Here is a 25,248-nt window from a genome sequence, read left to right as displayed (position 1 = left end):
CTAAATGTATTTAAATGTATTTTCTGTTACAATGCCAAACAGTTTTAAATAGTCTACAAGATATTTAACTAATTACAGCGAATAGGTTACAAGATTTTATTACAGATGCTCAACCAACAGTATAATACTATTTTGATCTCCTCATACCTGTGGTAGAAGGCTGCCCCTGTCAGTACCATGGAGTAGTCATTGGTCCATTTAGAGGTGTAGCCCCAGCGCGACCTGGAGCTGTCCCAGTAGTGACTCCGGGCTGGATATCCCACAATCCTCTCTGGGAAACTCTGCCACACAATGAAGGCGAAATCCACCTGAGAGCACATACACAGACAAGAAATGAGCAGGTTAAATGGAAAACAAGATGGCAGTAGAATAGAAAGCACAAAGACAAGGCATGATGCAAATTTCTGCAAAAACTATTTAGGATTTAAACAGCTGGTCCTGAGGTAAACAGATCACAGCATCTTAAGATTAGCTCCAAATGGGTTTTAGCGCATCACCGGCGCACAGCCACCACGCCTTTAAAACTTTTAATTAGCCAGAGTTTGGTGATAACTTTTCTGCTCAGTGGCTACCATGGCTAGCCCTGGTCAAAGGCTACTTGCTAATTATTGCCATTGCAGTGTGTTGCATATTGTTCTTTTACTGTAATACATAGTTTGTTTGTAGTTCTTTATTTACCCATTTTATTCTATACCCATTTACTAGGGATGTAACAGTAAATCAAAATACTGTGATATTGTATCGTCAAAAGTCTCACAATAATATCGTGGGCTGTCACAATGTATCGAACTACAAGTTCCTTTGCTTAAATGCATAGTTTTATAGTACCAATAGCTAATAAACATAGGGAACTACATATCCCATGATTCATTTCAATTCAGACAACATGAACAAATATGTTTTTACTTGAATTATGAGGGTAATAAATCACATCAAAATCTTGTCAGGGTATTTTAAAAGCAAAAAAGTGTCCTATCCAAAATATCGTAATGACAGATTTGGATATGGTTACATCCCTACCATTTACCTTTATATTTAACACATACAATATATGTATGATCCCTGCTTCTGAACAGATACAGAATGTTGGTTGATAACCTGAACTCACTACTAAAACAAAAGTCTTAAACTTACAGATTGATAAGAAGCAGTAAAATATCTGAGCTATAGTAATAACACCTTTGATATTACAGTTAGTACAATGTCTGTTTTTTCCACAGAGATGTTTTTGTGTTTCATAGAACGTTCTATTATATAAAAATATGGTTGTTTTTGTTGCTCAAAAATACCTTGAGCTTGCCAATCGAGCTGTAACTGACCTGTAACTTATCTTACAGCATCACTTGCTCATTTTCATGGTGATAGATATACTTTATAACATACTGTGTAACTTTCAGCACATAGCAATAACCACTGTTGGGCACGTTACTTCAAAAACTGTAATGCATTATTTATTACTTGTTACTGTAGTGTCATAGTAATTTGTTATACTACTATATTACTGCATTTAAAGTGTAAAGAATTACTCTACTATTGCATTACTTTTAAGTTACTCTCACCAAACTAACAGTATGAAGATGCCAAACTTTTGCACCCTTTATGGACTGAACCAGGACTAAACCAGGACTAATCTTTTAATAGGACTTGGAATCTAGGACCGCCCCTGAGAGAACCCCAAGCCCGTGGAGCAGGGTGTCCGCAAAGCGCAATCGGGCGTCAGCTGCGGTTAGCTCCTTGTAGCGTGGACCGTGGTCCTTTCACCCTCGGCCACCCAACTGTCTACGCAGGCTCATCTCCGGGCCCATCCCGACACTCAGAACTGTAATCGTGGTGTTTCACCGCTGCTGATTTTTATGAAGAAAAACAAAAAACCCACCACTTCAATCCAAGTTAAAAAAGCACTGTAACGCGTGTTACTGACATTTGTACCAAGTAAAAGTTACACAGGGCAGTTTTAATCAATATTTTTAAACCAACTACATTTGCAAAAAAAAGAAAGCAAAAAAAGAAAAACTCTTGCTAAAAGTTCCTTCACTTCAGATTTTCAGTTAAGCTATTACTCGGTGTTATGTAAAGCCCCCACTGTCCTTGAGGAGAATTGAGCCACCTGACGAGCTCCACCTTTAGAATCGAAAACCACTATTAAGACATTCAACCCGAGACACAGCGCAGAATGGAGGGATCAGCACATAATGAAATACTTGGTAATACACACACACACGCACACAGACACACAGACACACAGACACACACACTTTGGAGAGCCCACAGAGGAAATTAATTACCAGGAGGAGGAGAGGAGGAGAGGAGGAGAGAGTCGGAGGAAAGTGGATGTTCTTTAGTGATACCTCGCGGCTCCTGTCACCAATCGTGTGAGCAATTACAGTACAGATCCCGCTCTAAGCCCACAGAAAAGGTTGAGGCTGCCAGTCTAGACATATGTGCCTTGCCAAGTGTCACAAGTCGGCAGCGCGGCTCTGCAAGGATTAATGATATCATGCAAATATCATTTCGCCTTTACGGATTAAATTGCTCTTTATAATGTGAAGTGACGCGTGTGGGGATGTGGGTGACAGGAGACAGGATCCAGCACGCTCATAATCTGTCCAGACTAATTATGGCACTAAACGCTAGGGCGAAGAGGGGAGAGATATGGGAGACAGGGGGGCATGTGTCAATGTATGTACAGTAATATAAAGCAGAGGATCAGGAGGTGTGCTGTTATCATGCTAGTTATTTTTAGTTTGACCGTGATGGTGTCTGAAAGTTGAGACAAGTGCTTAGAAACTCATTACTGTGAGTAATTAGGATACTAGGGATGTGTTGGGAAAGTGAGGAGTACCTTTTTTCCCGCTATTTTCTGATTTATCATGTTTCCTCATCAGAAACAGACTGTTCTTCTCTCAGACAGAACCCACTCTGTTCCACCTTGTGATGTCATGTGGTAATACAGGAAGTGCTCCACTGTGTTTTTAAACTCCATACACCTTCACTAGAATCACATTTGAGCCCTCAAATTGCCAATCTCTACTGAACAAAAGGTAAAAGGAGCTGTTAACTTGAAACCTACCACAGCATGACATCACAAGGTGGAACAGAGCATTTTGAGCTTTGGGGATGTAAACAGACTAATAATCAAGAATTACTCAAGCATGTGTGAATGAAACAAACACAACTCCAGGCATGTTTCTGATGAAGAACATTATAATATGGCTTAAAGCAAGAGTCAATTTTGCGTATTATAGGACCTTTAAATACAACTGTGCGAAGTGAAGGAGTACTTGGTTGGAGGTAAATATTTCCATCTGAAATTAAAGGTGGGAGATACTGTAAATCTCCATGGGCTTCGCAATGATGAAAAAAATCATTTTTAAACAAAATATTATATCTTTCAAATGGAAAAAGTGAAAGTTGTCAAAGTCAAAAAGAAAAAGTCAGTTGCAAAGAACAGGACGCTCAAATCCATGAATATTGAAATATCAAAATAGTTATTCTGAAGACATGCAAAAGATGAATAACAAAAATTGTCATTTATAAAACTATTTCAAAAAGCCACAAAAAGAGGCCCAATGTTTTGCTTTTATTATCTTATCTTATCCATGGGAAGAATACTGAAACACTGAAAGAATACTGAAAATATATTTAGTTACAGAATACCTGTATTGAAATGTATTTTGTAACATATTCTGACACATGGTCCAATCAGAATACTGGATTCGGAACAGTAAGACATTGAGTCGCATTTGAATTATACTATAAAACGCAACATAGGATTAAAAACTGCTTAATGTTTGTTTCACCTTTTGTTAGGCATCTCGTAAATTAAAGAAGGAAAGATCATTATTTCTATTTTTTTCCAGTATCTACGTGCAGTTTAAACACAAAACTGCGTGATCAAGTAGTGCAATGTATTCCTTTAATTTTTGTAAAGTAACTGTATTGTACTAATACCACTAGGGGTGTAACAATATCCAAGCCAAGAAGATACAATATCGTCACGGTATGAACATCACAGTACGATATTTATTGAGATATCAAGGAAAAACTCACGATATGGTGTGGAGGCTCATGATTAGGAATGCAACAATATGCATATCTATCTGTATAATATTTTCATGATATAAATCTCACGGTATAGTTATTGCAATATTTGTGGAGGCTAACAAAACTGTTAATATACTACTTTTTCCTCTTAAATGCCTTGACATGATATAATCCAAAGTACTAAGACTTAAAAGTGCTTAGAACTATTATTTCTTCTTGTGGTCTACACTGAAATGAAGCAAAGGATCATGGTCTATGTAGTTCCCTCATTTTTTAGTTATTGCTGCACCATAACTCTTAATTTAAGCAAAGAGACTTGTAATTTGATATATTGTGATGGTCCACGATATTATTGTGAGAACTCTGACGATACAATATCACGATATTTCAGTTATTGTTACATCCCTAAATACCTCCAAATAAAAAAAGTAACTGCACTGGAATATAGTTACTCAAAATGTGAATTCTGAATATGTATTTATGGTACATGTATTCAGTTACTTCCCAACACTACAGATAATCAATATAGATCCAATAGAACAATGTATTGAACATCTGTACAGACAAAAGTACACTAATGTGACATCGCCCTGCAACAATCAAATCAATGTGTATTAAATTAACTGTGCCAATAGGTGACTGTGAAACTGTGAAAGCAAGTCTTAAGGTTAGAGTAAGGTGAATGTTAAGTCAACCACAACCAGCTACAATGCTAACGCTAACGTACCGCACATACAGATGAGGGCACGTGGCTAGCATTGATCCACAGAGCCAAGAGTCAATCCAGCCATAGATCTGGTGCAAATCTCTACAGACGCTTGGATTTAAAGTGTCCGATGTTATGAGATGAAGGAGTTACGGCGTCTGTGTTAGAAGTCTTATCTTATTTCTTTTCAAGTGTGGACTGAGAAAAGTGGTGGTGCGCGGCTACACGAGGAGGATGAAAAGTAGTTGATCTAAAATGTCAGAGAGAAATCAGAATTAAAAGAATATGTGGGCAGATGAAGTAACTATAACATGCTGTACTCTCTCTCTCTCTCTCTCTCTCTCTCTCTCTCTCTCTCTCTCTCTCTCTCTCTCTCTCATATATATATAATATATATATATATATATATATATATATATATATATATATGCTTCATTGTTGTCAGAACTATGTGACAGACAACTAATTGAAGCATTCTTATGTAAGTAAAAGAGTTACAGTTTCAAAGAGGATATTTCTACACATTGTACTATTTTACATTAACATAAAATACATACGCAAATGCCCTACAGACAAAAGAAAGGATGAGCCATGACAGAGCGTTATCTCACAAGAATAATAGTAGTTTTTTTTGTACACTTAAACCTGCTTTACACTGCATTATTCATTCACTCACTCCCACCACCTATCACAGCTATACCGCATTAAAAGGCCCAGATTACACTATTTTCTGATGTTATAATGTTATAAAATGAGCCTTAAAGGTCCCAAACTACACATAATGAGCTTTAAGCCATCTACCGAAGCAAAAACATACCCAGAGATGTGTTTTGTTTCATTCACACATTTGGGAAACCCTGCATTATTATTCTGTCTACATCTCCAAAGCTCCAAATGCTCTGTTCTACCTTGTGATGTCATGAAGCAGTAGTTTTCAAGTTACCTTTTTCCTTTAGTAGAGAGAGAGATTGGCAATTCCAGGGTTGAAATCATCCAAATGATACTAATGAAGGTATATGTAGTTTAAAAACATAATGAAGTCTTTCGTGTATCACCACATGACATCACAAGGTGGAACAAAGTGTGTTTTTTTCTGGTTAAGAGAAAAACTCAGCCTAAATATGTAGAGTTTGTGTGTTGAACATGTGCAAATGAAACAAAACACAACTCCAGGTATTTTTTAGCCAGGCTGGCGCCACCTAGTGTCTCTACTCAATTTAATTTCTCTCCAGTGACTAGATCAAGATTCGGAATACACTAGAAGGTTTGCAAGAACCCCGGAAGTTGTAGACCGTGCACCGGCCAATCCGCGAAGAGCTGTGAAGCCATGATGTCAAACCCAAGCGCAAGTCTGGGTCCCTTTTGTGGTACAACACAACAATAAACAAAACGGTTGAGATGGATGTTGATGAATCCATACATTCTGTGTTGGCAATGATTCCCGAGATCGAGGATTTAAAGCCGGAACAAAGAATGTTTGGTGAATTTTATTAAGAGGAAAGACGTTATTGCCCTTCTTCCTACGGAATTTGGGAAAATCTTAATATACCAGTTAGCCCTGTTAGCAGCGCATTACATTACAGCATGACCAAATAGCAGCGATTGGTTAAATTAAAAAAGTACCTGTCTACCATCAAGCGAATGAATCCTAATGCGAACGAAGTGAAACTAGCTGATGAATCAGGCGAGGTATGTTTGTAGTGAGGAAACAACATCACAACATAGATCCTAAGATAGCGTAACATGGGCCTTTTAAAAACTCTAAAAACTGACACACAAGAACAGCATGTAAAACGTTCGCTTCACATGGATTCAAATGTGCTATCTCTATCTCTTTGACAGGAGATCACGGTCTATCTGTCTACAGCACATTCCCACATTGAACATACTGCAAATGTCTTCGAAAGGGCACAGTGCGGCGGCGCGTTGGGCTGCTCAGTCAAAAGCTTCATCAGGTTTGCACTGGCTTTCTCTTCTGTAATCGCTCATGGTGGAATAATCACACTTTAAATGAGCTGAAACAATGTAATTATGAAATTGGCACAGTCGAGGATTACAATATTAAAAGTGTGACATTCTCCAGCTCACTTGACATATTTGAGCTCTTTTCAATAAATCCCTTCTCCATTTTCAAAGGGCAATTAGTGCGCCGGGTTACTGAGCACGGACGCACTTTTCCTTTATGTTCCCTGACAGTTTTTTCTTTGTCATAAAAGTTTGCTTGTAGAAACTTGTCACAGTGCTGTTCTGCCACAAATTGTGCTGCCATAAAGCGTAATGGCGGTAATCCCGTTAGTGCCGAAAAGGTGAGCATTGACTTGCTTGGATCAATAAAACATCGCAGAGTTCAAAGATGTATTGGATCTGCGGAGCTGGTTGCCTATTTGAATGTGTAAGGGATGGGGTCTTTAACTGGCTGTGGCGCTGAGAGGGAGCGAGGAGCAGGTGGTAATGAGACTACGCCAGGCTGAATAAGGGAGGCTCAATTATATACGGGGTACTTTGTTTATGGTTTGTTTAAAACTACTTAGAAAACAACAAACACCTGTGATGATGACACATTAGCTCCTGGAAGTAAGAATTTGGCCACAACAAGCAAGGAAGGGCATCTGGGAAACACTTACTTTTTGGTAGTGTCTCCAAATAGTAAAAAATTGATTTGCGATTGTGTGTTATTGGATGGGTTTTTATTAGCTCCTCTGAACACTTTCATTTCTACTTATATGGGCTAGGCTTGGTGTTGCCATTTGATAAATCTGAGTTATTGAATTCCTGACATCTCCCACAACAAGTGTGCCAAACGCCTTAAAGTGGAACTAGTAACTTTGCTTGGAAGCAGTAAAATTGTTTCAGTTTTTAAGATGATTTATAATTCTTAAAGTATTGGGTACAGATTTTCCCCATGTATTTGAGCACAATGTGTCTTGCCCCAGAACAGATATATAGACCTTTTTCACAACGGCCGAAAGTGCGGCGATGTAGGGTAAACGTTACTCATGTTAATGCTTTTCTATGGCAAAATATCTGTGGAAATTTCTTGCGAATTTTCCACCAGCTTCATAAATCTGCCCCATCACCAAATCTTCAACCAAGAAAGTCAACAAAGGACATATTCTGTCCATGAAGGATTTTTCCACATCTATCAAGGTAAGAAAGACGAAAACGTAAAGGCGAACAACGACTAGCATGAGCAAAACTAACATTATGGTCATGAATAAACAACAAGTAACTTCTTAGCGCAGACTGATTCTAAACTTAATATATAGAGAAATTTGTGCAGTTTGAACGCTACAGATGTTCACAGATTACATGTCTAGCATTTAAACTGCACAAATATCTCTGTTTGTGCTAATATCTACATCATGAAATCGATATTTAATTTTAATTCTAGAATCAGTCTGAGTTAAAAAGTAACTTATTAACAAATTACTTATTACTTATGTTTTATTCATGACCATAAGGTTAGTTTTGCTCAATAGTAGTTCACTAATGCTAGTCGTTGTTCGCCTTTACGTTTTCGTCTTTCTTACCGTGATAGTTGTGGATAAATTCTTCATGGACAGAATATGTCCTTTGTTGACCTTGTTGGATGAAGATTTGGAGATGGGTAGGCAAATTTATGAAGCTGGTGGAAAATACATAAGACATTTCCACAGATATTTTACCATAGAAAAGCTTTAATGTAAGTGATGTTTACCCTACATCGGGCCACTTCCAGTCGTTATGAAAAAGGTCTATTGTATAAACAGCTCTTGAGGTCAAAATAGGTCTGCTGTGTACTGTCTGCATCTAATTATAATGCATTTTATTCTCTGATAATCAGGAACTGTATGTTAGCATGCTAGTTGCTGTTAGCTTTAATGTCAAGGCAAAACTGTTCTGGTCTCTGAAAGTTTGGTCTGGTCTGAAAAGTATTTATGAATCATTGCAGTGAATAATTAGGATGCTAAAAGGTGCACTTCGTCATTTGCTTTGCCAGGAATGTTCCACAGTATGAAATTAAACAGTTTGACTTTACATTTATTCAATTATCTGTACTTTTACAGCTGAAAAATACCCAGAAAAACAGGTATTGTCAGCGTGGTTGCCTTTTAAAAGATGTGGCCTGTAAAGGTCTGGTTTGGTCTCCATAAAAAGATTTAATACCAGACTGTGAAACATTCCAGACAAACCAGAAAAGTTACACAGTGCACATTTTAGGTAAGTGAAGAATAACTATGGACTACTGCAAACTGTTTAAAATGAACTAGCTCTGGTTTTCCCATTTTTAAGACAGTAAAAAGCCAAGCATAGCACCTGTAAATGTACAAGAATTATGAATGTCTTCCTTCCACCTGTAAAATTACACATCTCTACTTTCTGATTCAATCCTTTTTACTCCAAAACATGACCTTTTAGTAACCCCCAGAGAAGCACAAAATGATTACAAAAAAGCGCATTGCCCAGCCCTCGCTCCCAGCCTCACCTTGCTAATTGTCAAAGGGCAAATCACAGAAGCTCCCTTAATGACATATCCCATTCTAGCTCAGTGGAATAGGGCCAATCATTACGTTGGCTGCAGAATTGTGTGGGTGGCACCAGGTTCACCATAGAACTTAATTGGATTGAGCTGTAGTTACGAATGTGTAATTTCTGAGAGACAGGATTTTCTTAAAATAAGGTTTGATAAGGTCACCAGAAAGCTAAGGCACGCGGAAGGTAATGATGAGAAATGTCTTTTTGCGAACAAACTCATTCTAGTCTGGTTTAATTTGCCCTGAAAAGCAAAAAACGTGGACTTGTTTGGATTTAATTTAGCTCATAATGTCACCGTGTCAAGTTTTAGTGAATGAATATATTTTCTTTTAAGATGGTGGATGCTTTTTGTAATATCTGCCGTACAAAAGCTGTCATTGAAACAAACCACTTGGGTGTGTCCCTGCAGCAAATACAATGGCGTTTTGACAGAGAAGTGATACAGGCACAAAGGTAATGGTAATGACTTTGGGAAAGCACTTTGTTGTTCCATTACAGCTTATTCAAATCACTTGACGGTTTTTACTTTTCATTTTTGTGGGGTTTTTTTTACGCTCCTGCCTCGTCTCACTCAATTTACCAATAGCATCAAAGATTTATGAGCAATTTCGTGTTTCGAGGCTTCACATTTTGCTGAACTGCCATGTTTTCAGGTTTCAGTGTTGCTTCGTCAGTAACATACAGTATATACATATAACATACTTTCACACTGTTGTAATAGGCATGATACAGGTTCCATAGGTTTACATCACAACACTTCTTCCTTCTACTAAAATTGCTCCAGTGTGATTTAAAAACTATGAAGCGTTCAGGACATGGACTTAATTAAAAGTCCAATATTACACACAATTAACTCCTTTGGGTTGTGCCATGTTAGAATCAAAAATACCACATCAAAAACATACCTAGAGTTGTGTTTTGTTTCATTCACACCTGTCTGAGTACCGTATTTTTCGGATTATAAAGCGCACCGGATTATAAAGTGCAGTATCAATAATGTTGAATTCTCTCATCTATTTTCATACATAAGGTGCACCGGATTATCAGACGCATTAAAGGACAACACTTCAGACTGATACCTTAGCCCAGGCATCCACGATCCATTGGTGAATGTGTATTATGAATGTGAACGTGGGTGGATAAGTTTTTTTTTTTTTTATTTCCTGTGAGGAGGACTCAGATATACATTGAGTAATAATGTATTTAATGCATCTTACAGAAATGAAACTTAAAACCACATGGCTAATTTGCATAAAGTATAAGCGCTGAAAAAAAACAACTCGCTACTTGTGTCTTGAAGCGGTCAATTTCTGTCAGACAAGGCTCCTGACTACAGTAGCTGTAATACTCCGACAATCCATCAAGCATCCAGGCTTTATAGTTTACCAAAGTCATATTGAAAACATTTTGACAGATTTTTGAACTCTACGTACCACATAAAATCGGTTCGAGGTCAGTAACCACAACCAGAATTAATAAATAAGAAGCACTGTCAATTTCTGAAAAAAAATTTAAGGATTTTAAGTGTGTCTTATAATCAGAAAAATACTGTAATCCTTTATTATTAGTCTGTCTACATCTCCAAAGCTCAGAATGCTCTGTTCCACCTTGTGATATTATGATGTTGTCATTTTCAGATTAACAGCTACCTTTTACCTTTAGTTCAGCAGAGATTGGCAATTCCAGGGCTGAAATTATCCAAATGATTCTAGTGAAGCTGTATGGAGTTTAAAAACACAGTGGAGCACTTCCTGTATTACCATATGACATCACAAGATCAAGTGTTTTCTGTTAAAGAAAATAACTGCCTAAATATGCAAAGCTGTGTGAATGAGACAAAACATAAGGTCTGTTTTTGATTAGGAAAATACATTACAAAATAGATCAGAAAATAGCTCAATATGGGCTCTTTAAACAACTGTCCAACCATCGTTCTGTTAGAGAAAACTTCACGGTTCCACAAGCCGCAGCCAATGCCATGTTTGATTATCAGTAATTCAGGAGTAGTTGCCTTGAACTGTGGTCTGTGAATGATGTACCATTGAATTTGTGTGACTACTTTACAATGGAGATACTCAGTTTAATTGTAAGGGGCACTAAATTCTCTCAACAAAGATGTCTGTTGGTCAAACTTGTCTCATTGCTGAACTTCTCCCTCCTCCCACTGGATCTGAGGTGGTCCTTATAGAGGCTAAGCACATTTCCCTGTCTACTTTATAGTGGCTATTGCATTGTTTGGTGCAGGGAGCCAATTCCTCTGTAATGAATGGTATTCATGACTGTGCGTGGAACGACTGCCTTATTCAAGCGAGGATCGATAAAGTGTTTAGACATTTGCATCTTTTACCCAGTGTGGACAAAGAATGTGCGCTTGTATACATGATATTTCAGGCACTGCACTGTTGAAGTAGTATTTTACATATTTCTTTCTTAAAGAGCGGGTATTATGCAAAATTGACTTTATGGAGCTCTCTACCCTGTTATAATGTTGTTTCCTCAACAAAAGCATACCCGAAGAGGTTTTAGATTAGAGTTTTAGTCATCCATATATGTCTGAGTAATCTAGCGATCTCTTCCAGGCCCTATTTGAACCCTCCTTTCCACAAGCAGTACTATTTATATATATATAAAAAAGCATGATACAAAACAATATGTTGCAACTTCACAAACCTGATGTAATGCGCGGTAGCTTCATTAGAGAAACTTCGACTGTGTTGTGAGCGCTCTGAAGGGGGAGTGATGGAGGGGGTACTCGGAGTGTCAAAAAATGAAAGTGAACCTTATAAAACATGTTAATATGTTATTTTGGGTGAATATAGCATTTTCAAAACAATAAAAGTTAACATCATGACCTACATATGTCATGTGTTTGCAGTTAATATCCCATAGAAGTGTAATAAGTCCCCTCTTTAAAACCACTGTTAGGCACATTATTTTCAGTCATAACTTTGAGCACCACAAGAAGAATAATGAATGTGTAATTAAAGGTGCACTGTATAATTTTTCAGTTGGGGGTCTGACACCTTCTTGTTTCTATGGATATGTCATTGTTCTGCTTAGAATGTTCCACAATATGGCATTACAGAGAGCTACCTTACATTTATTAAATTACAGGTGGTTTTAAAACTCAAAAATACCTAGAAAAATGGGCATTCTGAATGTGAGCAGAGTTGCGTCTCCACATCTGGTTTCTCCATGAAGATAGAAATGTTTAATGTCATACTGCAAAACATTCCAGTCAAAGCAATAACATCTCCGTGAAGAAAAGCATTTGATTGACCCTCTACCAGAAAAGTTACACAACGCACCTTTAAATTGAGAGTAACATTTTAAAGTAGAAAATGCTTTACATGAATAAGAACATGACTTGTGGAGACCATACACTCACCTCATTGGTGGACAGAACAGTGTCTTCATCCAGACTAAGGACAGCGTCTGTGGCAATGGCATCGTGTGGGAAAAAACGGCTGGTTATCATCTGAAAAGACAAAAAGATCTAATATAAATATTTATTATTTATACTGTCATACATGGACAGAAACAGCTCTGAAAATGAGTAAACATACTTCAAATCCTACACACAGTCCTACACAGTATTACAATAGTTCCCAACAATCAATTTGCATACATAAACATCCAATTACAGTCTCACATGTTTGAGCAAGCGCTGGTTCGTGTATTTTGAGTAATCTCTCTACGTAATTGAAATATGTTTAGTGACGTTTGTGTATTTATGTTCAACACAGATTTAGTGTCAGAAATAAAGTAGAAATTGAATTAAAAGCCCCCCAGGGTGATATTAAGAGGCTTAATTTCCAAGTGGCACCACAAATATTCACAAGGTTAACGTCTTCTTCCAGTCAAAACTAATGGGCCTGTCGACAGCAGCAAACTCGTCAGGAGATTAAGGACAACATCAAATGAAAATAACCGCAAAGCTCCCAAATTCCTTTAAATTATCCAAGTGTGGCATAGAAAATACACGGTGACTTTAATCACAGCTTAAAGTAGAGAGCCATGAAGGATAATGTGTTGTGACTGGCTGGTTGGATGGTGTTTCATTAGTCATTTATGGAGAAAGTTTAATTAGCTGTGGTAAATTAGTAGCACCCAACATCGATTTTTGTCAATTTTTGGCAATGGGTCAGTGGGTCATCTTGCATTTGTAGGTCAAAAGCAGAAATGCAATATGGTTATATATAAAAACAAAGCAAGCTTTCATGAAAAATAGATTCTTGGCTTAATCTCAAGATCTATCAGTTAGTGGCTCTCAAATATATCACACAATTTTGGAAAAGATCTGGATCTAAACTGGTTCATAATAGGACATTTCCAGGTCTAAATTAAAGCTAAACCAAGTGTATAGTAGATCTACACTATTGTTACAAGAGTTCTAAAGAAAAAAATACGGAAAATGGATAAAGCAGATTCTAAATTAAGCAAACACTGAAACTGCAAAGGCATCCGTGTACTTCAGTTTGAGAAACGCTGGTCTACACCACTTGCCAACTATGAAAGAGCTGACTGTGTACCCAGTATAGACATAGACAGTGGCAGAGTTTAGTGTGGCTACCTTTGAGCAAGGTATTTGTGGGTTAAATATCCAGGTCACCTTATCAGCATGCAAGTGAATGAAAAGTGTATGTAAAAAAGCAAAAGTTTAAAATCAGAACATACATCTTCTTTGCCTTGAGCACGTTTGTTAGTTTTAGAGATTTATTGTAGGAACTGGTTTCAATTAATACATTTCCCAAACAATAACATTTATAAAGTAAACAAACCAAAAAAGTCCAAAAGGCAAGACAAACTTCTGAATTCAAGTCAATTTAACTTGTAAGTACTACTCATATTAGAACTATACACACCAATTTAGTATCCCATCCCAGCATTTAAGCCCATTGTCACTCATAACTAAACCTACGTGAACCTTCATTGCCCTGCTCTCCATCCGTCCCCTGCCCACCTGGTGCCTGTTATGGCCGCTCGTCTTCCTCCGGGCGTCCATGGATGCCCTTTGCCCCAGAACAGAGATTAGATCCTGCTGAGATCAGGGGGACAGTTCAATGGTGCGGACCTTATCTTTGTGGCTCTCTTTCCAGCTATTTCCTCTTTTTATATCCGCCGTGACTCCTGCCTCTTCCACAGGGGCCTTTTGGAGATGTACCGACCTCCCTTTATGTCTTCATGTCAGTAATTTCAAGTTTAAAGCCCAAAGTATCACAAAGCTATCTGGGACATGATCGTAACAGACTGATCCCTGCTACCAACACTGATGAGGATGATATTGGTGCATTACTGATGTGAAATGTTGTATCTTGTCCCTAACTGATCTGCAGTGCGCAGTGTGTACTTGCTCAAAATACAACTTTGAAGGTATTTCTCGAACATTCTGTACTTTCTAAACTTTATAATTTAAATAGGCAAAATATGAAGTCAATAGGCACTTAGTTACATGGTAGACATTCATTGCGTATACTGTACGTTTACTGAACCTCAAAATAAAAAAAGAAAACGTTTAAGTTGATGCCAGAGGAGAATAGCCAAGCCGGTTTGAAAAGGAATATTTGCTCACTATAATAATTATTGCAGTAAAGTTGTCTGTACTTGGTCAATGCACAGGTACAGATTCATGCATGTGCTTGTGGTTACTGTGGAAACCAAGAGGACAGTGTCTCAGTAATGTGATAGGAAAAATAAATTATGTAAATGTACTCTATGTAAGATTTCTGTTGGACGCTCTGCCAACTGCTTGACTCCATGTGGAGATTATGCTTTGCCAGGAATATTCCACTGTATGGCATTACTTTTTTCAATCTTGTGTTTATTCAAGTATAGTATTTTTACTGCTAAACATTTATTGCTTGGATAGATAAGTTTAATGCCATAGTGGGGAACATTACAGGCAAAGCATTAGTATCTCCATGGACACAAGCAAGTGTTGTAAACTCCACCAGACATGCAGGTTGGATCGATGTTTTCAGAAGAACAGTTCAGAACAGGATAATTGAAATGCACACTACTGATTTTTATTGGTGTCTCTTTTAATGTTAGCAAAACGACAAACTGGTCAATATCTCGGATTCACTCATAGTGTATACATATATATGGAGATAGCTAACCCGCTAGCTACCATGTTCCAAATAGGTAGTGAGTACGGAGGAGCTTCCAGCTCCATTAACTCTGGCTACAAATGACTTTACATTAAAAAATGATCACCCCTCTCTCTGTAACTGCTGGAGTGAGCCTTGTCATTTTGGTCTTAAAATGTTTGTATTAACCCAATGTACATGATTGTAGTGTTTTTATTTCACTATTATGTCTATGAATACATTTCTTTTCCTAACATGTGGTGTTACCTGCCTAGGGACTACAGATGGAAATTAGCAGTCTTGCTATAATCTGGCATATTTACACTGCAATGTTGTAGATGTTCATTAATATGCACTGTCCCTATTAAGTAAATAAATAAATAAATACATAAAGACAACTTCTTTATACACTCTGGATTCACTCAACCTGTAACCCCAATGTGCAGACAGACATTGAATGTTTAGCTGAATTTTCCAATCAATAACCATATACACAAGTAAATTTGGCTTTACTAACTGTCATTTGTCTTTATTCCCAGCATTGTAAACACATATGACCTTTCATTAAAGACTACTCCAGCCATGTCCCTTTCAACACGCACTAATCAGAGGTCATTTCAAGTTAACCCAATGCCATCAATCCCCAGGTGACCTGTGTGCCCTGCCCTTGAGCCAAACCAGGTTGAGGGTTTAACATCTGACCCTCTCGCTTCTTTGGTATCATTAAAATGCAAACGTGAGCAACAAAAATCAATCTGAAACAAAAATCTGTCAATACAAAGTTGTCCAAACATGTGACTATGTGGGCCAGTTGATGAAGATATATATGTTAGTATTGATGGCAACTGGATTCAGTTTTATGGTAAAGTAGAATGAGTATGTCTTTTATAGGAAATGAAAAGGTATATAAAGTGTATAGCAATGACAATCAATGTAATGCAAGTCATAGAGGTTACAGGGTATATGGAAAAGGTAAAATGTAATAACATATGAAACAAAAATGTAAGTGAATGTGAGCGCAATGTAAGATTAAGGTATCAATATATTATTACTCATGAATGTGTATACTAGTGATGCGTTTTTAAGATAAAATAATAAGATAAGATAATCCTTTATTGTCTCTCATGGGAGAAATTTCCCATGGGAGAGGGGATCACGTGTTTTATCACAAAGACAGGACAACACAACAACAACAAAAGCACCATACAAACATCCACCATAAAACATAAATGAATAAGAGACCAGGTATGACCATGAGTGATACACCAACAGGACCTTTAAGTCAGTTTTGAGACCTGGAACCATTCGAGACAGATTTGAATACCTACTACATAATGAGAATAACTTACTTGGCCTCTCAAAGCAGTGCGCTGTAAGTTACTATTGTAGCTGCTTTATTGTACCTCTCTGACCACCCCCAGCCTCTCACATACTCACATCGCTTTCATAGGTTTACTAAGCGGGTGAAGTGTCCTGCCTAAAAACACAATGGCAGAACTTGGAGCAAACAGGAATTGATCCTCTGACCTTCAGGTTGGGGGACCATTGCGCTCCAGTGACCCTCTAACCACTAGACCTGCCACAATAAGAAATTCTGCAGCACTATATTTTGCGACAGAGGAATATCATGATAAACAATCATATTTAAACTACTTTATGCCACTGACACAAGTAGGATAATCCCACTAAACCATTATTTAAATAGACAGTATCATTAAAAGGCTTGAGCTGCAACACATAAATAGCAGAACAAACTAATAATTAGCCATAATTAGGCTAGAAGTGATTTATTCAACCCCCCAATGCTCAAATCTTTTTGTATTACAACTGAAATAACTAAAATCTCCACGACTGAATTGCAAAGAAAATGTAAACACGATAAATATTGAACCCCAGAATGTATAGTTCCAGCTTTCGTGCATTGAAAGATAACTCGATATTGTAATTATTGTGACAGCCCTCACTGCGCTTCCTCTTTTCATGGTTTGAAAATCATATATCCCCTTTAGATATTTTTAGATGTAGCATTGTCATACACATAAAAACTACTGTGAAAAATGCCACACAAAATGCTAAACATCACGATTTAATAAAAGGTAATCTAATTTACAAATACTTAGAATATTTATCTTGACCATCATCAGATATGCACCTCCAACTCATTACACTACCTCATTGCACAATGCACCACAACATAAACAAGACCATTAAGTATTGCCCAGAAGACTAACAGTGTACTATGTGGGTATTACAAAGTCGTGCTAACTGCCAAATAACCTGCTGATAGTGACAAACTGTGATGTTATTACAATGAGAACAACACAGCATCTGTCTGGTCTGTGAACACTGCACCACACGACACATTATAGACCCATAGACGCTCCAACACTTACAATGATTGCTTTTGGATGAATGTAAAATGAATACAGAGCTTGTAGGAGTCATTTACATAGAAACAAACAGTGGCAATTAGTCGACATCGCCATAGGACCCAGCACAGGGACGCTGTGACTGACAACATTTGTTTAGGCTGAGTGGGTTAAAGCCCGGCCGCTCAAATAAAGATCACAAGGCAATTTTCTGCCTCTGATGAGATGTTTGGTCACATGACATCTGCTAATATGGAACAGAGTAAACAGGCTATCAGCAAATGGGAGATGATCCAACAAAGTCATGCCATCACCGCTGCTAGGACTTTAGATTTCACTTTCTGTCAATTATCATATCAGTATTTGCATTTGAGCAAACTGTACTTATTGTTAATTAGTCACGATAGGATCAACAATAACTTGAATCTACACCTAAATCTTTATTTAAAGGTGAAGGTGATGTTATTGCTTTGCCTCAGAATGCTACACAGTATAGCCTTAAACATCTATCTAGCATATATTGCATTATAGTTCATTTAATTGCAATAAATACCTTGAAAACATGTATTCTTACTAAGAATGTAATGATATCCAAATTTCTCAGTACGATATTTTCAAGATATGCATCTCACGGTACAATATTTATTGCGGTATTAAGTAGAACCTAACAATATTATGAATACTTTTCTTTTTAAAATGTCTTGACAAGCCTTTGGTTCTGTCATAAACCAAAGAGTTAAGATCTAAAAGTGCTTAATAAGTTATTTCATCAGGTAAATTGGACTGAAACAGAGCAGAGGATCATGGTCTATATAGTTCCCTCTGTTTCTTTTAGCTATTGCTGTGTCAAAACAATGAATTTAAAGGTTGTATGGAGGATTTTTTTTGTTTCAAATTGTCAATGATAGCATTATAGAGATGCAGTAGCCTTGTAATTATGAAGACCAAAAAAAAGAGAATAAAAATTCATCAACTCTGGACGTGGTGGGGCCAGCTAAACATTTGCCAATAGATAACGACATTGCCTCGTTATCTGTTAGCTGACAGGCTGTCAATCAATCTCCCTACGTTTCTAGCGTAACTGACTTGCCTGCGCGCCGCCGGTACGTGGTTTACGTACGCCTGTCACGCAGTCCACAGACGCAAGCCGCACAGACGCTGTTTACTCCACCAACGCAACAGTTCTTAGCGGCTTTTTTTTACCTATATCTTCCTCGCAGTTAGCACAAAGTTTGTTGCAATGGCAGACAAGAATCCAGGAGCAGTTCGCCGCAAAAGAAAGTCCGTTTTTGAGATTGCTGAAAGAAGAAGACAAGGGGAAAAGCAGCGAAGCCAAACTAAGGTGATTCTTGAAGATTCATTCCAGCGATGGCGCGACTGAAGCAGACGCAGGGTCTAAAGACTGACGCATTGGTCGCCAAATTACTCCTGGACAGGTCACTTCTGCTTATTATGAAAACATACTTTATTTCCAAGAGCTAGACAAACGTTTTTCAGGACACGAAAGCGATATCCTATGTCTGAAAACGTAATTTTCAAGGCAAAGAAAGAGTCCGCTTGCTGCTGCGTGTTGTAGCTAGTTCATTCGCACTGAATCTCCGCGCAACCTTCTCTGCACCCCTCTTCCCTGCTCCTCACTCTCCCACTCTCCCTCTCTCCTCTCCCTGCTCCCTGCTCCGCTCTTCCCCCCGCTCCTCACTTCTCCGCCTTGCCTAACCAACACTGTAGTTAGTTGTTTACAAGTCATGTGCAGCGCACCGGCTGTAAACAAACCTGTTTCTGGCGTAAGGAGGCGTTTCTACGTAGGGAGCTGTAGGGGAGGGGGGGTGGTTTCACGCATGCGCAACATTTGAAAAAGGACAAACAGTTGCTGGATTTCTCGTTCCTTGGAAAATCCTCTATACAACCTTTAAGCAAAGAAACTTGTAATTCGATATATTTTGATGGCCCACAATATTATTGTGAGACATTTGACGATACAATATCCCTAATTCTTACTGTTACTGGAGTCGCTTCTTCACAGATCTGACTTCAAACTTGGACTGGTGACGTCTCCATGAAGATTGATCAGTTTAATGTGGTAGATCATTCCAGCCCAAGCCAATAACATCTCCCTAAATACAAACAGGTGGTGAGGCTCTACCAGTAAAGTTACGCAGTGCACCTTCAAATACATTTTTCCAGAGCAGAATAGGATAAGCAGTTTTAATGTATTTGTTTTAAATGTGCACTATAACTTTCTTTCTAACTATAAGGTCAGATCTGTGGACAATCAAGCTTGCTCACAATAAGAATGTTTCTTTTCTGTGCATTTTTGAGCAATAAAACACCTGTAATTGAATAAAGTGGCAGACCCCCCTCCAGAAAAGTTACATGGTGCACCTTTAATGCACATATTATGGTATTTCTGCCAACAAATCCCACACTACATACAAAAAAAAATTGACCATTATTATATTTCCAAATTGAATTCTATTTTTCAGCTTCCAAAAAAGTTTGTAATATTGGTCACAGCTTTTAGGGCACAAACACAACATGTCTTCAGTAAAAATGATAGTTGATTTGCTGCCTCAAAATTACACCCTGTCTGGACACAGCCTCCAATCGCCACAGACGCATGAAATAGTTTGTTTACCAGTATTTAAAACCACCCAGCCGAACTTTGCTTTAACAATTACAATCTCATAGAGCATTAAATTGGGCACAACAAAACAGCAGCGCACAAAGGACACACAATTATGGAACAATTATGAATTAAATGAACATAAATGTCTCTGCTACAGCAACAATCTGTGCAGTCTGTTTGCTGTAATTTCATTAGCAACTTTTGAAATCTTAACAATTAATCTGTTTTGGATGAGAAATGATTTTAAACGTTCACCTACTGTTAGACTGATTTGAGGGCTTTTATTTTAGTAATGACGCAGGTGTGAGGGGGCAGTGTGCTGGGTTCAGGCAGCACTCAAATCAAATGACGCCCACACACTGATGCAAGGGTTAACTCTGCCACAATCATGAAAGACACCTGAGGATAGTAACAGGCTTCAAAAAACACAAAATAGACTGAGATATACTGGAAGGCCATTCTATTGATAGTTGTCTAATAAATTTGTATAGTAAGAGTTGTAAAGTTCAGTGGTAAATTTAGATTAACACTTACAATGGGGCAATAGTGATGAAAGAAGTTGATTAGGACAGACCGTAGGCCATTGTTTCCCATAGACTGGGTCGCAAGAGTTTTTTGGGGGTCGCCTTGTCACAATCTGCATGTAGGTCTACAACATACAGTTCAACAGACTATTTTGTTCCAGTATTGCTGGTTCAATTGAATCTTGAAAAGAAAAAGAATTGGGCTACATTTGATTTCCAAATAAGCGACTTATGGGTATTTTTATTTATTTTTTTGCTGGTTCAATGACTGTTTTACATTGTTTAAAACTTGACTATTACTAATTATTCAGAAAGACATGATCACTCAGTCAATAAAATATCCTCATTAATGTATAATAATAATAATGTCTATAGACTTGGGTCACAAAGGTTTGTGACTTTTAAAATATGAGTCCCCAGAAAAAAAAAAGTTTTGGAAACACTGCTGTAGACTGTATAACCCACTAGCTGCAGTGTTCCAAAAAGGAAGTGATCATGGGCATGCTTCCCATTCTGTCAACTCTGGCTCCAATTGGCTTTACATAGAAAAATTGTCACCCCTCTCTCCATAACAAACTGCAGTGAGCCTCGTCATTTTGGTCTTAAAATGTTAACCCATTCTACATGATCCTGGTGTTGTATTTCGCGATTTTGTCCGTAATTAAATTCCTATTCCTATTCCTGATATGGATTTGGCTCTGTATTTGGACCTGACTGGAGCTGAACACTATGGGTGATACCACACTTTCTTAGTCCACTTCTTTACACTGTATATAGGACCAATGTATAACAACATCACATATCACATGGTTTCTTTAAGGACATCAATAGTAGAGAATGACTCCTTAAATCATAGGCCTGTCTTTTGTTACCCAACTCAAATAACAGTGACTACTTTTGACCAATGAGCAATAACTTTGAACTGATGGAATACGGTCAGATACATAATATTTTCTAACATTACATACTGTAAGTGATTAATACTTTGGGAAAATGTAGGCCTATACTTTATAAATTTGAAATTAAGCACACAAAACCAAAAACAGACAAAAACAAAACAAAAACCCTCCCACACTCAACACATACACAAAACGACACAAAAAACACTACGTGCACAAACATCAAACACCAGTCAAATCCAGTCCTGTCAACATTTTCAAAAAAGATATACTGATTGTGTAGGAAATGTATACTTTTTTACTTGTTTTGTAAAAAAGGTGGAAATAACCATTTGAATAAAAATTAGCCTAAATTGGAATGGCAAACTATTTTGAAATGTTTACTGTAATGTCAATTTTTCATTTTTTCCAGATACAACTGTGAAGGTTGCCAAAATGAATTTCTGCTTTGGCTTTTTTGTGTAGTGATTTAGTATTTTCTCACTTTTAGGATTCTACACTACAGCTCCATTTTTATACTTAAGCAACAAACATTTAGACACCACCAGAAGGACAACGCTGCCATTTCTGATCCAAAGTGTGTGCTAGAGTACTTTAAAGGACTTTACAAAGCCTGTTTATGAAGCGGAGATTAGATGCTTTCTAGTTTGTAATTGCACAACAGCGGGCGGGTGCTGGCAGCTGTTGCTTACCTGGTTGTGTCCTTGGACGACAGAGAGAGGCACACTGGTGGAGGGCCACTTGTTCCTCTGAGGTAAAGGCTTGTCACAGTTCCACAAAACCACGATCTGTTTGAAACACACAACGAGAAGGTTAATAGGCCCCGCACTGAGAGAATAAAGAGGTTTCCAGAACCACTTTCCTGACGCCGAGCCCACATGAGGACACAGGACGGCTTGAAAGGAGTAAAAGTAAAAAGAGGGTCTGAGGTTGGGTTTTTTAGGTGATCACAATTTGTAAGCACTTATTTACGTAAAGGCCCTATATTAATACACCAAATTTATTCTTCTAAGCTTTAAGTTGTGTTAGAACATTGTTACCTCCTCAGAAACACACCTAGAGTTGTGTTTTGTTTCAGCCACACATGTTTGAGTAATCCTTTATTATTAGTCTGTCTACATCTCCAAAGCTTAAAATCCTCTGTAGTTTTCGTTGACAGTTGACAGTTACCTTTTACATTTTGCTCGGTAGAGATTGGCAATTCCAGGGCTGAAATAATCCAAATGATTCTAGTGAAGGTGTATGGAGTTTAAAAACACCGTGGAGCTTCCTGTTTTAACACATTACATCCTGAGATGGAACAGAGTGTTTTCTGTTTGAGAGAAGAACTCGACAAAACACAACTCTGGATATGTTTTTGATGAGGATTATACACTACACTGAAATGGAGCAAAGGATCATGGTCTATGTAGTTCGCTCTGTGTTTTTTTAGTTATTGCTGCACCATAACTCTTAATTTAAGCAAAGAAGTCTTGTAATTCGATATATTGTGATGGTCCACGATATTACTGTGAGAACTTTGACGATGTGATATCACGGTATATCGGTTATTGTTACATCCCTAGTCTCCATGGAATTTACAGGTGTTTTTATTGCTAATTTCTTAAAATATGTATTCTTAGTATGAACTGTCTCTTTAACTTACAACTCGGCTTGCTTGTTTCCATGGAGATAGATAGGTTTAATGCCATACTGTGCAACATTACAGGCAAAACAATAACATCTCCATTGAGAAAAGTTGGTGGAAACTCCATCAGAAAAGTTTAAAATGATTATATTATATGATTATTTAACTCTAACTAAAATGATTGTACTCATTTCAAAACAAACTGGGAGAATAATGATTTTTGCAATTTTTGAACTGAATTTCCATAAGATTTTTTGCATTAGAAATTCCTCGTTCCAAAGATGAAATGCAAACAACAAAAGACATTGACTTTAAATATCTTCTGGTTTAGATCCCCATTACAATAATATATTTGCAACCAGTATTTTATCTCATGCCTAGCCCTTTAAATCAGACAATGATGTGTACTTATTACTTGCTCTTCAAGCCAGCCATTAATTCATCTTTTCATCTACTATTTACCTACTAAATTAACTCCACAGTGTTCATAATAGACCTCCCTCCTGAGGTAAATAACCAGTCTGTCTCACTTTGTTAGATATAGCACTATTAACCGCCATTAGCCCCTGCCTTTGTTATCCTGCTCCCACCTGTGCACAGAACTTGGACTTGGCCACAGCGATGATGAGCTTTAACACAGGGGAGATCTGGGCCTGGAGCGGTGTTACTGTGTGGATGACCGCTGTGAACTGCTGCATGGGGCTTTTACCTGCAAAAACACACACAGAAAATACACAAATATAACAATACTATATAGTGAAGTGATCGTATATGCAGTTGTAGGTAGTTTTGGGGGGATCGGAGGAGCGCTGGGCTGCACCTGTCATCCATCTTCGTGACAGGGGCCGTAGTAGAGCTGCACATGAGCGAGCATTAGTAAACATGTCCAAACCAGGAGCTAAAGCATAACTATAGGAGGCACTTTCATCTGAGTGTGAATGATGGACTGTGTATTTGCTGCCATCTATTTATTTTGGAAAATCTATCTTCATTCATTAATTAAATATTGTCAAATTCTCTGCATGTGCGTAATGGTTAGGAGGCAGAATTATACTATATATTAACACGAAAAGTAAAATGCAACATGCAAATCACAATAAACATCATGGAAAGTTGGGCATTGTACAGCTCCTGGCCACATACGACCCTTTGGTTGACTCTGACAGGCCCCTTTAAGCTAATTTGGTATTACAAAATAAACATGTTTTATACTTTTACCTCATGCATGGACTAAAGCTGCATTACTTTTATTTTAGAGGTGATTTGTAATTGACATTTTTTGTAAGGCAACCTCACTTTTTCATTGCTTAGTCATAACATAAACTCTTACCGGTCTTACCAGCTTGTCAAAACAATGCTATTTACTGCTTTTTATAAAGAAATACAATTAACATTATGCAGAATTGAGTTAAGCATTTTGGCCCGGCCCTGCACAATATTTTCTCTTTCCCCATGGAAAAAATTACTGCCCACCCCTGGGTTATTTAACTGGGTTAATACTACTCCTACTACTGAAAATACTACCACTACTACTGACTGTATTAAGGATGTATTTCAAATAGAGTGTAAGAACAACATAATGTTAAAATGCAAACAAAAACAATGCCCATACTCAAGAAATAATGAGTAATGGATCATTAGTCATGATAATAGTATAATTATGTTAAAATTAAAAAAACAAAATTGACTCTTGTGGACTTTACGTCATGTTATAATGTTACCACATCAAAAACAGACCCAGAGTTATATTTTGTTTCATTCAAACACACAGTAACCCTGGGTACCTACATTCCCAAAGCTCAAAATGCTCTTTGCCACCCGGTGATGTCATCTAGGGGTAGTTTTCAAG

The 25,248-nt window shown here is 37.6% G+C and overlaps 1 protein-coding gene across 3 annotated transcripts in view; it reads right to left on the bottom strand.

The window, feature by feature from the left end:
* The window catches only part of LOC110156338 (exostosin-1), a 181,940-nt gene that overhangs the window by 4,402 nt on the left and 152,290 nt on the right, over positions 1–25,248 (bottom strand). For all 3 annotated transcript variants that reach the window (XM_020920549.2, XM_055149686.1, XM_055149687.1), the window contains 4 exons: positions 23,990–24,108; positions 22,465–22,560; positions 12,654–12,743; positions 148–308 (listed from right to left, as the gene is read on the bottom strand). In XM_020920549.2, the coding sequence (XP_020776208.1) occupies positions 148–308; positions 12,654–12,743; positions 22,465–22,560; positions 23,990–24,108 (466 nt within the window). The remainder of the gene's footprint in view (positions 1–147; positions 309–12,653; positions 12,744–22,464; positions 22,561–23,989; positions 24,109–25,248) is intronic.

This window comes from Boleophthalmus pectinirostris, unplaced genomic scaffold (assembly GCF_026225935.1).
Source record: "Boleophthalmus pectinirostris isolate CB_2022bp ecotype Guang Dong unplaced genomic scaffold, ASM2622593v1 HiC_scaffold_13, whole genome shotgun sequence".
NCBI lineage: Eukaryota > Metazoa > Chordata > Actinopteri > Gobiiformes > Gobiidae > Boleophthalmus > Boleophthalmus pectinirostris.
This window is presented reverse-complemented; position numbering and strand designations above follow the sequence as displayed.